The sequence below is a fragment of the Sceloporus undulatus genome, chromosome 3, assembly GCF_019175285.1.
Source record: "Sceloporus undulatus isolate JIND9_A2432 ecotype Alabama chromosome 3, SceUnd_v1.1, whole genome shotgun sequence".
NCBI classification, from domain to species: Eukaryota; Metazoa; Chordata; class Lepidosauria; order Squamata; family Phrynosomatidae; genus Sceloporus; species Sceloporus undulatus.
The window spans coordinates 235,633,234-235,647,586 of NC_056524.1; the positions used below are offsets into that span (position 1 = coordinate 235,633,234).

Below are 14,353 nucleotides of genomic sequence, written 5' to 3' on the forward strand. Positions count from 1 at the left end.
GATTCAAGCATCCACGGTCTGAAAATGTTCCCAAAAAGGTTGAATTCCAAATCTGAAACCTTGGTTTTCCATTTGTTTTTAATAAGAGACACCATTTTGCTCTGTCTATATATTTAATGGGGCCAGATAGATAGACAGACAGATGTCTCTTGATCTGGGAGGGGAGCCCTCCTGCCTTCTGCTCACCTGGTGCTCCTTGACCACTTGGCTGAGGCAGGGATAGCGCTCCGAGACCCACCGGTAGAACTTGGGCACTCCCATGGTGATGATGGTGATGGCGGAGGCGGCAGCTGCTATGCCTCCCTCCAAGCGCCAGCCCCGACAGAAAGAAGGGCCCTCTGCGCTCGGCCCCTGCGCCCACCTTCTCTTTCCTTCTCTCTCTCTCAGCCTCGACGCTCACTTCCGCCAAGGCCCCCTGAGCCATAGAGAATGGCAGGCTTCGGCTAGAGCGGCTGCCTCGGCGTCCAAAGATAAACAAGGCGACGGCGTCACGCACGCACGCACGCCATCGCCCCCTGCAGGCAGTTCGAGGGAAGCGCAGGCGTGGAGGGCTGAGCCCTGAGCTCTCTCTTCTTTAACAGCAAGAGCAGCTGTTCCACAGTGGAGTATGTTGCCTCTGAGTGGAGCCTCCTTCTTTGGAGGTCTCCTACAGAAGCTCAATGGCCATCCGTTGGGTGTGCTTTGGTTGTGAGTTCCTGCATGGCAGGAGGTTGGACTGGGTGGCCCTTGCTGCCTCTTCCAACTCTGATCCGATAAGTCATTTTCCAACTTATAGCAACCCAATCACAGGGGTTTTGGGGGGGCTGCATCTACACTGCTGAAATAAACTAGCTTGACACCACTTTAACTGCCATGTCTCAATGCTATGGAATCCTGGGAATGGTAGTTAAGAGTGAAAGCTAAATATCTCCCAAAATGACAATTACCAAAAAGCCGTAGCACTTAAAGTAGTGTCAAACTGGATTATTTCTGCAGTGCAGATGCAGCCTTGGCAAGTTTCTTCAGAGGCTGGCCATCCTTTGAGGTTGAGAGAGTGTGACTTGCTCAAGGACACTCAGTGGTGAAAGTAGAAGGAAATTGCACTTTACTTACACACACATATGCAGGCTGCGGATGTCAAGGGTTAAAAAGCTACTAAAAGGGGAAAACAGCTGTTTATGGATTGGCAATTTCTGTAACGTTGCAGCATTCCATAATGAACAAGGGGAAAATGAAACGATAGTCAGTAAGGAAACTACAACAAAAGGAATGGACTTGGTAAAAAAATGGGGGATTTGTAGGCAGCATGGCATAGTGCTGAGTGTTGGATCACATTGCAAACATACATTGGATCATGGAGTTCACTGGGCAATTCCAGAAGAAAATCTTCCTGTGCTGCATCGACTACAGTAAAGCCTCTGACAACATGATCATGAAAAGTGATGGCTTGCAAATAGAGGAATGAGAGTGCCACATCTGAATGTCCTGATGTTTAACCTATACTCAGGACACGAGGAGGCTGCCGTCAGAACAGAATACAGAGAAACACAGTGGTTTCCAATCTGCAAAAGGGTCAAGCAAAGATACACACTATCACCCTGTTTATTTAACCTGTATGCAGAAAATATACAGAGCAGGCTGAGTCAGAGGCAGAGGGAGTGGAGATAGGAGAAACATTGACAACCTAAGATAAGCAGAGGGCACAATACTGCTAGCATAAACAAAGACATGGAGCAAGTACTGAAGGTCAAGGTAGGATTTGGGGAAACGAGGGTTCAAATCCACACTCAGCCATGGAAACCTCTTGAGTGTGCAAGCCATACTGCATCAACCTTGCAGGAAAGGGAATGGCAAACCCCCTCTAAACAAACCTTGCCAAGAAAAAACTGAGATGGGGTTGCCTTAGTCACCATAACTCAGAGGTTTCAAGGCTCATAATGGTTAATACCTAGGGCATAGCATCTCTATGTCAAATCAGATATACCTTTAACAACAAACCAAGTTTATGCCCACCTCCTTCTTGAAACAAAGTTCTGTAGTTCACTTTGAGAAGCTGTAGAATGTTTTCCCCCAGAAGGCCCTATTTCTCAGCCCTTACATTACTTCTGCAAAGACTTTTTTATTGTAGGGGAAAGATCGCATTGGGCTAGAGGTTTACTGCTTTGAGATGACTTTTTGAAAAACAACTTTGCATCTAAACAGCACACTTTATTGTGGATTTTTCTCATGTATTTTCTACTGATAACATACACTAAAAGTGCATGTAATTTAACTGCTCAGAAAGACAAGCTCAGCATTTTAAAACAGGCAACTAAGAATAATCCATGATTCCGCTCCCATTAGAATCAAAAGCTAATCAAGTCTGCTTTCAAGTCTGAAAAGTAGTTGTCTGTGGTAGGATTAGGAAAGACACACAATTCAAAGAATGTCAATAGCAACATAAATCCTAATTGTAGTTCTATGAGAAAAGTATATCAGTAGTAGCTTTTGAGTTCTGAAAGTCCATCAAGCAATACTCATCCAAAGCTAAGGAGATTCAGGTTCTTGTTAGTGCCTAGTAAAGCAGATAGTTTAGGAACCACAGTGCTTAAGCTCCAAAACTGGGGCAAGGCAGAACAAATTCTGGTGCAGCTTGTTTGTAAAACGTTGTTCAGACATTTGTACGCATGCACAGGAATACATATATACACAAAGAGAAAATCAGATTGATTTTTAGTTGAAAAGAGTTTATAAAAATCTTTGATGTTTATTGTTGCTTGGTCTGCAACTGTAATAACCAGTGTTATTTATATTCATTATTTTTATTGTAGCATATGTATCAATTAAACATCTAAACACAGCCTATTTCTGTTCAGATCATCCACAATTACAGGTTTATTTGATGAGAGGTTGTATGTTTCATCTAGCTGGTATCCCTCCACTGGTGGAAAGCTCTTAGATACAGCTGACACTTCTGGCAGCAGAATGCGGCGGGAAGTGATTTTCATTTGTGAGAATAATGGAAACATCTGAGTGTGAGACGTATGATTTCAACACCAAGTGTAGTTTAAACTTTTATCAGTTTCTTTTAAATTTGTACTAACAAAACTGTTTACTTTTTCTCTATAGAAACAATGATGTAACAATGGCAAAACTGTGCTTAACGGACCATGCCACCTAGTTTTTATTCCTTCCTTTTCTGTGAAGTAGGGATGTGGGAATAAACACTGTGTGACCCTTCTGGCTAGGCTGTTATTTAATGCCAAGTGGCTATCCCTAGAACTAAAGTTGCTGGCCACTGTGCTTCTAATAAAACACAAGGGTTGAAGGAATTGTCTTGGTGACTTTTCAAGGCAACTTGACAGATATACAGTAAAGTTGTTATGTACATGCTGTGGAAAACCTCATTTGCCAATTTATGCAAGTCTAGCTACTGATAATGCTACATGAATAGATCTTCTGGTTAGATACAACACTCCTGACTACATGGCAAAACTAATCAGGAATGCTAATATGGTAAAAAACAAACTGGCATATATAGTATCCAGAATCCTCTCCATTAACAGAATTTTACAGCTGAGATGTGGAAATACATATGGACCCACGTAGACATTCTGACACTTTCAAACACATCTTATAGGTGTACAACAAAAAAGTAAATGTAAACAAAGCACTATCATCCTTCAGTGCACCTTCTTTAACAGGGTCTTTGCTCTCCACTGTAAATCAGAGATATACCTTCTCTGTTTCAGAAAACACCAGTTGAAAAGCACTAGTTGACTTAATGAAGATATGTTTGCCACTGTGATTTCATCAGTGCATATTCCATTTAATCCATGGTGATTTTTAGGTACAAAGTAGAAAAATGGTGTATTGAGTAGTTTATACTACAAGGAAACATTAAAAAGGCTTCAAATATATAAATGAGTTTTCAAATATAAAAATAAAAAGTATTAATATACAAGAATACAATATAAACAAAAACTATGCACACACACTGAAACAGACATGCACAGTTAGAAATTTCCGAAGTAGAAACAGCTCTTTTTAAATGAGTAACAGCTCCTTCTTTCTCTTTAATAAAAAGTAGTTGTGACAACTCATTTGTAAATGGCAGTATTTCACATGTATGGAGCCCAGCCAAGGTACATCTGGCACAGCAAGGTCTCATCAGTTGCATCTTGGATAAGATGGTGAACATGTCCTTCAATTGACAATGGTAGGCCTTTTACTCTATTCCTGTTTTTGATTACACCTTGTAGTCGCTGATCAATATCCAAGACATGGGTCTTAGCCTGAAAACAAGCAAAAAGCAGTCCAGTTATTAGGAATACCTTTCTCCCAATATTAGATGTTATAGGTCGCCCCATCCCCTTTCCAGCAGTACCAAAGTAGTGATAAAACCTATTTTTGAGTGGAGATTTCATATATTTTTTCTGAATTCTTTCTATGTACACATTGAAGGAAAAGACAATTTTAAAATAAGGAATGTTTTTCAAATGGTGGTCTCCCAATTCTTAATCAAAAGTTGATTGGATTCACTGAACTTGTAAGGTGTGGGGTACCTTAAAATCTCCTTATTTTATTAGGGTTACAAAGCCATATTCGTATTTTAGTAATATAAAGAACCAGACTCAGCAGTGAATTTTAGAAAGTTAAATGAGAAGCTCTCTGTATTCAGAGAAGCTCTGTATTCATGGATTCAAACATTCATGGCTTGAAAATATTTTTTTAAACTATAAATTCCAAAAAGCAAACCTTGATTTTGCCATTTTGTACAAGGGACACTGTACTATACCACTGTATTTAATGGGACTTGAACATATTGTGAACTGGGTAGAAAGTCAGATATCAGGTGAAAAGAAAGTATGGTGTGTGTAATAATGATCTGCCATGCTTCATACAAGAAGAATAAAATGGCTTATATGGTGGTCTCTCATTTGATCATCAAAATGATCCTCGGGGAATTGTAATGAGCATGAAACAAAGAGCAGGAGATTGGACCAAGGGAAGACTGGGATTTAGATCGAGTTTAAAATGTATTAATGGTATATATTTATTTCTTCTTTTTGTCCTTGTCTAACTTACAGTCTTTCTTTGAGGGCAAGGGGTATAGCAATGTTCATTTGCTGCAGTGACTTAAGAAGCTAAAAAGTTTTTGTAGACCTCTATAGTCTTTAGGGTGTCAAGTCTCTTTGTTGTATTATTTTATATTTTTGTGGCTTTGTGGACAAGGATACTGTCTTTCATGCATAGCAGCAGCTATCCAGCCCAAACCTTTGCAATAACAGCAATTATAAATTTTTTAGTCATAGTGAAATCTGAATATTAGTGCAATCCTATTGAGAACTGAGCTGATGTGGGCAAAATCAGGTGATTGATAGATACTACTTGACATTAAATAATGTAATGGTAGACTTAAGTTACAGCTGTTTTTCATCCTTTATTCCTGAATGCTAGAACTGATAAATGGAGGGGGGAAAAATTTTTCATTAGAGGTTGCTAAATGTCATTATTGCATGGGTAATAGTTGTAGAGGGAAAAATAAAAGTTCAGCAGAAATGTGACAGCACCCATCTTATATGGCTACCTATCCATGTTGCAGCTGCCAAGTTTTTCTTTTCAAGAAACCCATACTGTGTATCACTTAGCTTCAGATACTGGGTTTGGAAAAACAAAACAAACTGAGCAACTTTAGGCAGTCAATATTCTTATCTAAAGCAACCCTGCAGACCAATTCCGGCTCACCTTTTCATTGACAATTTCTCCAGTTTCATTCACTAAGGTTTTTGTACTGCCTCTCACTGGTTTACTCCACTCCACCAAAGGATCATGGAGAAATGTTTTCAAAACACTAGATGAGATTTTGAAAAACAGAAATCAATTGCGTGAGAAAATATGTTCAGTTACAATTGTAGTTATGATGGAAGTAAAACATCCCAATCTCAGGGATTCCATCTCCCTGCCCTTTCAAATAAAACCCACTGATTTTAAAATATCTGAGAAGCAGAAGAAACAACAGGCAATGTGCCAGTACTCATCAATATTACAGCTATATTACACTCAGTGTGGCATGGCTGCAAAAGTGTGAATTCCAAGGAAAGGTAGAACCTCAGATAATTGTTTGCACATCCCCATTGTATGCAGGATATTTTTCATTACATAACGAAAAATAGCACTGGTTTTAAAGAGTTTATATTGTAAAGTGAGATAAACCACTCTGTTAATGTACCTCATTAGTGGTTCTCTCTGGTCACGCATAAGTCTTAGTGTAACTTCACAAGCCCTTCGGAAAAGTCCTTCTGTTCCCATTGGACCCATCCCATTGACCATATTATGAGTAAGACGAAATGGAACAATCTCCGGAAAATCAAAAGTTTCTCCCTTCAAATGAATAGGAAAAAGTTTATTCTGGAATTTCAAGAGAGTCTGTTTTTCTCACAGTGGAGCTCATTATGCTTTTGTTTACCTCTACCAAAGTATATTCAGGTTACATGCTTGTAAAATTTATGGTGCACTATCACAGAATTTTCAATTCACACTGCAATTAACAACATATGTTTTAATTTTTCTTTATAGGAACAATGACATCCTCTTGATGTATTTTCATGTGTGTCATGCTTTGTTATGAACTGCCTTTGGATAACATGTGTATGGAAAACAGTATAAAAATAAAGTTAGTGTACCTTCCTGGCAAATCATTTAGTGTATGGGTGCAAAAAAATGAAATTCAAATAACTGAAAATTAAACTTGTTCTGAAAATGTACAGGAATGTTTCCAGAAGGCACCACAGCAGGACATTCATAACACAATTTCAAACATAATGGCTTCACTTATCAAGCACTTGAGAGCATGTATGATGTTTGTGTAAGTTCTGAAAGGGAAAGTAATTTCCAATTAGATGAGAGCAACAAAAAGCTGTATATTTAATTTCTCACCTTATTAAATAGACAATTAAAATCCACATGTACACAATCACCAGTTAAAGAATCAAACAGAATATTCTCCCCATGACGGTCTCCAAGACCCAATATATATCCAACCATTGACATCACTGCAGTGGAATGACAATATGCTGATCTGCTGCTGTACCTAGAAAGAACAAATACCATGGGTTGCTAGTGTAATTTTGGTATTTTGGGGGGGAAATTGTGGATAAGTAGGGTTTGTGCACAGAGCAAATAACTAAATTTATTATGATTAGTAAACTCTTTGTCTTCATAATTTCTGCTACATTAAATTTCGTCCTCTTTCTAAACCTGTGGATTTACAGTAGCACAGTTACAAAACTACATCAACTGACCATGAAGTTGGATCAGGGAATTTTCTCAGAAACCATTCCTGAAAAATTGGAGGGTGCCGGGGAAGTAGGGTTTCTTTGTAAACTTTCAGTTTTTCGGACAAAGGTGCTGTCTTTGGAAGCATACACTGACGTAGTTCTTTCCCAGTCATATAGATACCTACAAAAGGAAAATCAGTCAAGCTGGTGCTGTTCAGCTACAGTAGCTAACAACAGCTGGTTGAGTAAAGTAGTAAAGCAACACTGCTTCTATGAAGCTGAGCTTGTATCATTTATTTTATAAATAAATAAAAGCAAAACAGTATGTTTTGTTCTGGAGGACTTTAGAACATCCCACCTGCTTTTTTTTCATGTACTCTTGTTTTCCTTTGTAGACATATTTGTTTTTTGTTTTTCTATTTAGAACATTTTAAAAATGTATTTATTTACCTTTCTCTTTGTACAATTTGATCAGGATATTTCTTAAGCCAGCTGTGTTGTTCACCCATTCAATTATTCCACATTCTTCGTTCAAAGGAATAACAGCATAAGTACGGATGTGGAGTTCTCGTCTCCGTGATTCTGCATCTTTTCTTAGACACTATGGTAGAAACATGTTATCAGCCATAAGGCCAATATAAAATGTAATTCATTTCCATTTAAATATTCTGTTTTACAGTTCAAACAGGCTCTGAATTTATACAAATTCGATATACAAATATCATTTGCTTTCTTTATTTTATCAAAGAACAACAATTTTTTTTAAAAAAACTCTTTACTCATGCAGGGTTATACAACTGACATCATTTTAAAATTGACAACAGCTACTTATACAGAATCCCACTATATATGGAATAAAAGCAAGACATAGATCTTTGGTATGCCAAAGCTGGCATTTTAAATTTACATTTGTGTGTACATATGGATACACATATACACACAGCACCTAGCTGTGTATATATGCCCTATTGTTACCTAATAAGGAAGAATTCTTAATTCTTGAGGGGAAAACAACATTGGGGCCATGAAAAGAGAGTATCATAGGGGAGCGTTTAAGGAGGAAATTTCTACAGACAAAGTGTATGGGGGAATCTCAAGTGTTTTGAAACACAGAAGCAATTCAAAGATCTACATATACAAACACAGATAGTATTTAGTTTCATGAATGCGCTTTGTAGGTTCTTTAATAAGAATATTTTTATCAGAACACTGTCAATGGACAGCCTGAGTGAAGATGGAACCTGCCAATATCCAGACTACCAATACATTTGAAAATAAATGAACCTTATTTATTAGTGAGTTGAACTCCATCAGTCGACAGTCCTTTCTCAGGTCATCTTTGGGTTTACACATCATGATATAGGATTTCCCATCAGAACCTTTTAAAGTAATTTTTTTTGGTTTCTGAAGAGATGGAAGGATTTCAACCTTGAGGGAAAGACAGCCATAATTATTTAAGGGTTTGTGTGTGTGTTTAACTGTACACTTTCATGCTTTGTTTACATCTAATTCATACAATCTCAGAACTATAACTAACAAATGTCACTCAGATCTCCATCCAGATCATTCTCCCTTTTCGAAGTCCTTTCCCCCCCTCTGAATTGTATATTGGGGTGGACACCTTCAATGGCTCTGGAGTCTCAATTTCTGCCATAATGGTTGCAAAGAATTGCCAGAAAATGAAAACAAAACAAAACACCATAGTGCGGGGGGCAGGGGGAGACATATAGTGCAATATGACCTTGCAGCCTATTTAAAATGTAGATTTCTACTTAGAAGCTATCAAGAGAGGCAAGTCATCCTTTTTGGCCAGGAAAAAAACACCTATAGAACTGCATGAGGCCACATTGTGTCCAACCTTGTTTTACATATTATGCACATCTGCAGCCAACTAAACAACATTTATGATTTAAATCAAACTCATGCCAACATTATAAAAATGTAAAAGTAGGAATAAATAGATACTAACTGAATCACCAAAACCAGCAATGTAAGCCCAGCATCCAGGAAAAGGATCATGATTGGAATGTGTGCCAGGAACCGAAGGGAGAGTTGGTATCATTACAGATTGCAAAGGAATAAGAATCTCACTGAACTTCTGGTCTTCTACCAGCTTTTTGAGACTTTTGAAATGAATGCCCATGCTCAGTGTGGTAGTGTTCCCATCAACCTGGAAAAACATAAGACATATTGCTCAAAAAGACATTATCTTTTTTACATTTTCGTTTACATTTCTAATTTTTATGTTCAAAGACAATGACAAATGTTTCCAGCTCTTCCTTCACTTCTGTGAAATGGAAGTGAACTTCATCTGTCCCAAATAAATTTAAGGGTGTGAAATATGAGTTATAGCTAACCCAAATGGAATAAAAGTGAGCAAATAGTTCCCAAAACATTCTGGGTCAACAGTTGTATCTTGTTATAGATCTCTTAATATCGATAGCAGTATCCAACTAGTATTTCTCTGCTGATGGAAGGTTTCTATCAACAAAATGGAGGAAGGGTTTGCTTGTTTGTTTAGAAATTCTTCCTTTCCCTGCAGCCTTACACGCTCTTCTAATCTGCATTGAAGGATTTAACATCACTACTTCTTTATTTTAAATGCCAGCAACTGAGTTTAGGAAAAAACAGCTTTTATACAGATGGTTACCGGTTTGTTACACAGTTCTAGGAGTTTATCTGTTAAGCGAGCTGCATCTCCAATAAACTTTCCCAAAGATGCCTTCATATGAACTGCTTTATTGAAGATTTCCTTGCATCTGTTTACACGCATTGGATAAGATGACTGAAAAAAGAAATAGCAAATTTCTATACTATTCTTGAAAATTTCATGGGCAGTTTATGCTAACACAAAAGCAAACACTGTAACGCAGGGATAAAAGAGACTGCCACAAAGGGATGGCTTCAAGCTGCCCCTGACAAAATTGGACTGTGGCCACAGCAAGCACACGCTATGGCCCCAATCCAGTCCAAACAGGAGTGGCAAGAAGCTGCTCCTATTTGGGGCAAATTGAAGCTGCCCCACCACAGCTTCAGAAGGCTTCAAGCTGGCTTGGGAGCACATGGCATCTGAATGTCATGCCTCAAGTCACCCAGAAGCCGCCTGCATGTAATCTCCTGTACAACTTCTGGGTGACTGAGGAGTGTGATGTGTGTAAATGCCACACCCCCAAGCTGGCTGAAGCTGCCGGTCTGCTCCAGCCCACAGTTACATGAGAAAAATAGCAGCACTAAAACAATCACAAGAAAACCAACAAAGTACACCAGATGTTAAAATAAAAGGTATTTGTTCCTAAGGATAAGCAGGGTATGACCATCAGAAAGGCTTTCTTGCCCAAATGATACTTATCACAAATCAGATGGGAGTCTCTGATAAAGACTCTCAAAGAGACAAGTAGAGGTGGAAGAAGTTGCTTCAAGCGTCCAGATCTCCAAAAGACTTGACAACACTTGTAACTCTATTTGCTAAACTTTTCAAATTGCTCAGGGTAACTAACTTAACTGCATCAGCATCTCTCGACAATTGTAACTGATCATTAAGAGATAATGAAAATGAAGAATTTAATAGCAATAGGCAGTTCGCTCCTCATTGTGTCACATGTCCCCAGTTCTTTTCTTTTAGGCCCACCTTGGATACACATAAGGCTACAGGGCACATGAAACACATCAAAGAAAGCAGCAGTTCCACATAAGCAAAATGATTTCTGTTTCTACCTACATCTGAATGGGCCTCTTTTCTCAAAGGGAGGGGAGAAATCTACTGATAAGAAAAACACAACTTTATTTATGAAATTACCTTAGATACTGCTGTCATCATCCACATAGCTTGTTGAGGGTATGCTAGGAAAACCTTAGCAATTATTGCCATAAGAACAACAAAGACTTCATCATGGGAGTGGCAAATTCGGGAGATCAGTTGAGAGAAAGCTGTTAAAAACTGATAAGGTGCCAAGAGCTGTGTATGATCTGCAATTGCCTTGTTGATTTTAGCCAAGTCAGTTTTCATTTGACTACGATCTTGGCGACCAGCTAGGTGACACAATACATAACATTAGTATTTTATTTCACCAAACAAAAAAAAAGAAAAGAAAGACTGTATGACTGTAAGAGCTGTTTGACAGTGGAACAGACAACTTTGCAGAGTGGTGGGTTCTCTTTATTTTTGGAAGTATTTAAACAGAGGTTGGATGGTCATCTTTTAGGAGTGCTTCACTTATATATTACTGCATGGGAAGAGATAGGACAAGATAGCCTTTTTAATCCCTTCCTTCCATCTTCATGATTCTGTGACTTTAAAAATTCAGCATACCAGTTGAATGAATGAGTCTTCTCTAGCATGGAATAGTAATGGGATGGAGTAAAACAGTGAATGAGATCCTAGGAAGCTATCATTATACAGATGTTTTGCACATTATTGGACATGATCTGTTTGCTGGACTGTACTATGCTTCACCAACCGCACTCTGGGCTTGCAAGATATGTGGTCTTGCACTATTTCCTCAGAAACAAGAATCAATCATTAGTCCCACTATTGTGACATTTTTTGTTACCCTGTTAATATTTGAACAGATAAAACAAAACAATCAAGTTTATTACTTAAATTTTAGCTGAAATTTCAACTATTCACATATGTAACGAAATTAAGTTTAAAAATTAAAACAAATGCATATTTATTACATTAAATATCAAGTTATATATAGTGATTTCACAGCAGTTTTTCTTTGCACATATGGATATACTAAAGCAAATCCATGCTTTAGAGGTAGAATTAAATTGGACATTTGAACTCTGATTCAGTTCAGGTAACTTTAAATATATATTTGCATTGGAAACATTTCATACCAAAAAGCACCTACTTTCAAGTAGTACCGAAAAATCAATGAGTGCGTATAGTCTGCCAGTTTCATATACTAAAAATATAAAATGGCAATCTGAACAGTTTCTTCTCTCAAATAATTAACAGAATAGATCAAAGTGTCACAATATTCTATAAGCATCAAAAACTCCATGAAAATCATGAAAACCTTATGAAATAAGTTGATAGGTGACTTGAAGGCACATATACATATTCAAACCTATACTAAAAGAAATGAATCTGGCAGATACAGGAGAGTAATTTAACATTAAAATTTCAGAGCCAATGTGTTCTGCGCCTCAGCAGGTAGGGGTGTGTATGTGTGTGTGTGTTCAAGTTGCTTGCTAACTTGTGGTGACCCATGAATTTCATAGGGAAATTCTTTAGGCAAGTAATACTCAGGGGTGGTTTGCCATTCCCTTCCTCTGAAATATAGCCAAGAGCACCTGGTATTCTTTGGTGGTCCTTCATCCATCCATCAACTAGGCCTTACCCTGTAGTACTTTCAGGATATTTAGGACCTCCTCAGCAAGTGACAGTAAATCTATTATTGCTTTAAAGTGAGATACATAAAGCAGCTAAGCAATAGTAGTTTTAAATAAACATGTCAATAGCTCCTTCTTTAGGAACCATTTTTATCTTTGCTCTCTGTGCACCAGCAAAGAGCCCAGTAAATAAAACACAGCGGAACAGAGAATAAAGAAATAACCCAAAGATAATGTAGCTAATGCCCTACCTTTCTCACATTCATATGCTTTTGCTCCAAAGTCAAGCCACAAGGATAACATTCTTGGCATTGACTGATAGATGAACTGGTTTCCAAAATGTAAAGACCTGAAATGAAAATTGATTTATATACTTTCTGCCTTTTATTGATGATCTTATTTTAAATTACATATCACATTAGGATTGCTACATTTTGTATAATTACCTGGAATCAAAAAGCAGTATACACATATTTTAATACATAAGTAGTAATCTAGAATTACGGATGTAAAGACTCCTTAGTTTTGCAGGAGGCTAAGTAAAATCCAGTGCCTAAACTGGGTCCTTAACTCGGTTTCCCACAAACAGAAAGGCTCCTACCCTCTAGGGAAGGCTTCTGAAAGGTGACTATTTTAGCTTATTCCTTCTTATTAATGATACCCCAGAGTATCATTCAATCCCCTGGAGAATATTTCAAGAGGTCACAATAGGCTGTAGGAGATCCACTAAGCTGGTGTGAGAATGAAAAAAGTAGTTGAAAACCAGGAAGTGATTTTATTCCATGGAAACATTTTCTTTGCTGAAAAGAAATTAGTGGTGAGAATGACCTGTATATATGCCTGTTGGAAAAGCATGTGATAGCTTCCAGAAACTACTGTAAACCCAAGGTGAAGCTTCAAAATATTTAAGGAAAGATATGTTATGAAATAATGTGTGAAATTGTTTTTGCTTAATATAGCTATACATAAAGAAAACAGAAAAGATTTTGTCCTCTTGTGATTTTTCAAAAATAAAATTATTAAATGTTCATCTATGTTTCTTGTTCATTATGATTTCTGATACAGGTGTTCTAATACATTTCAGAAACACACTTAAGTGCACTCTTTAAAATACCCTACATGGAATACATGTGTTTAGTCCTATATATTATGGCAAGTGTAAGAGAATGCCTGATTTTGTATCACTTTTCTAGCACAAGGCAGATTGGTAGACAATCAGTACAAAAGACTGGGATAGACACATTTTTTTTGAAAACAAGCCTAATTACTTAAATCAAGAGTGGGGAACCTGTTGCCCTTCAGATATTACTGGATATTTATGGATTTCCCCAAACCTGCCTCCTATCTGTATTGGACACATTCCAGTTATACATGACAGAGCAACAGATATTTATCTAAGCAAATATAGCTTTGGACTTGTTCATAGGAGCAAAAGGGACAGGAGCATAGTACGATGTTCCCATCAGTGTCATGTGTTTTGGCGAAGAATTTCAGATGAGGTCAAGCAACATCATCTGAAAATCTTTGCCAAATGACGTGACACTGACGGGAGCATGGCTATGTTCCTGTCCCTTTTGCCCATTTGAAAGTTCTTAGTTATTTATTTGAAAAAGAATGATGTCTTCCAACCTTCCAAAGTGAATAACGATATATTTAATCAAGTCTCCCTGTTTTTCCATCTTGTTTTCTGTCACTGTAGGCATCAGCTTATCATAGTACTTAGCAAGATAGAAATGTCCATTTTCCCATTCTGGCAAGCAAACAGTGACATCCTG

General features: G+C 37.7%; 2 protein-coding genes across 8 annotated transcripts in view; both read right to left on the reverse strand.

Moving 5' to 3' along the window:
• XRN1 (5'-3' exoribonuclease 1) overlaps positions 1 to 437 on the reverse strand; it is a 62,765-nt gene extending 62,328 nt beyond the window's left edge. For 4 of the 7 annotated variants that reach the window (XM_042457049.1, XM_042457050.1, XM_042457051.1 and 1 more), the window contains exon 1: positions 187 to 434. In XM_042457049.1, coding sequence (XP_042312983.1) covers positions 187 to 261 — 75 coding nt within the window. In that variant the 5' untranslated portion in view covers positions 262 to 434. Of the gene's footprint in view, positions 1 to 186 lie in introns of all 7 variants that reach the window. The other 3 variants (XR_006102818.1, XR_006102819.1, XM_042457052.1) reach the window with 2 other exon arrangements.
• Positions 438 to 1,967: 1,530 nt separating this feature from the next.
• Positions 1,968 to 14,353, reverse strand: part of ATR (ATR serine/threonine kinase) — a 78,823-nt gene continuing 66,437 nt past the window's right edge. Inside the window, exons 32-43 of the mRNA XM_042458525.1 lie at positions 14,208 to 14,350; positions 12,830 to 12,927; positions 11,035 to 11,267; positions 9,889 to 10,023; positions 9,208 to 9,408; positions 8,523 to 8,666; positions 7,689 to 7,839; positions 7,263 to 7,419; positions 6,898 to 7,051; positions 6,191 to 6,342; positions 5,707 to 5,812; positions 1,968 to 4,253 (exon numbers count right to left, since the gene is read on the reverse strand). Of these exons, the coding sequence (XP_042314459.1) occupies positions 4,080 to 4,253; positions 5,707 to 5,812; positions 6,191 to 6,342; positions 6,898 to 7,051; positions 7,263 to 7,419; positions 7,689 to 7,839; positions 8,523 to 8,666; positions 9,208 to 9,408; positions 9,889 to 10,023; positions 11,035 to 11,267; positions 12,830 to 12,927; positions 14,208 to 14,350 (1,848 nt within the window). The 3' untranslated portion in view covers positions 1,968 to 4,079. The remainder of the gene's footprint in view (positions 4,254 to 5,706; positions 5,813 to 6,190; positions 6,343 to 6,897; positions 7,052 to 7,262; positions 7,420 to 7,688; positions 7,840 to 8,522; positions 8,667 to 9,207; positions 9,409 to 9,888; positions 10,024 to 11,034; positions 11,268 to 12,829; positions 12,928 to 14,207; positions 14,351 to 14,353) is intronic.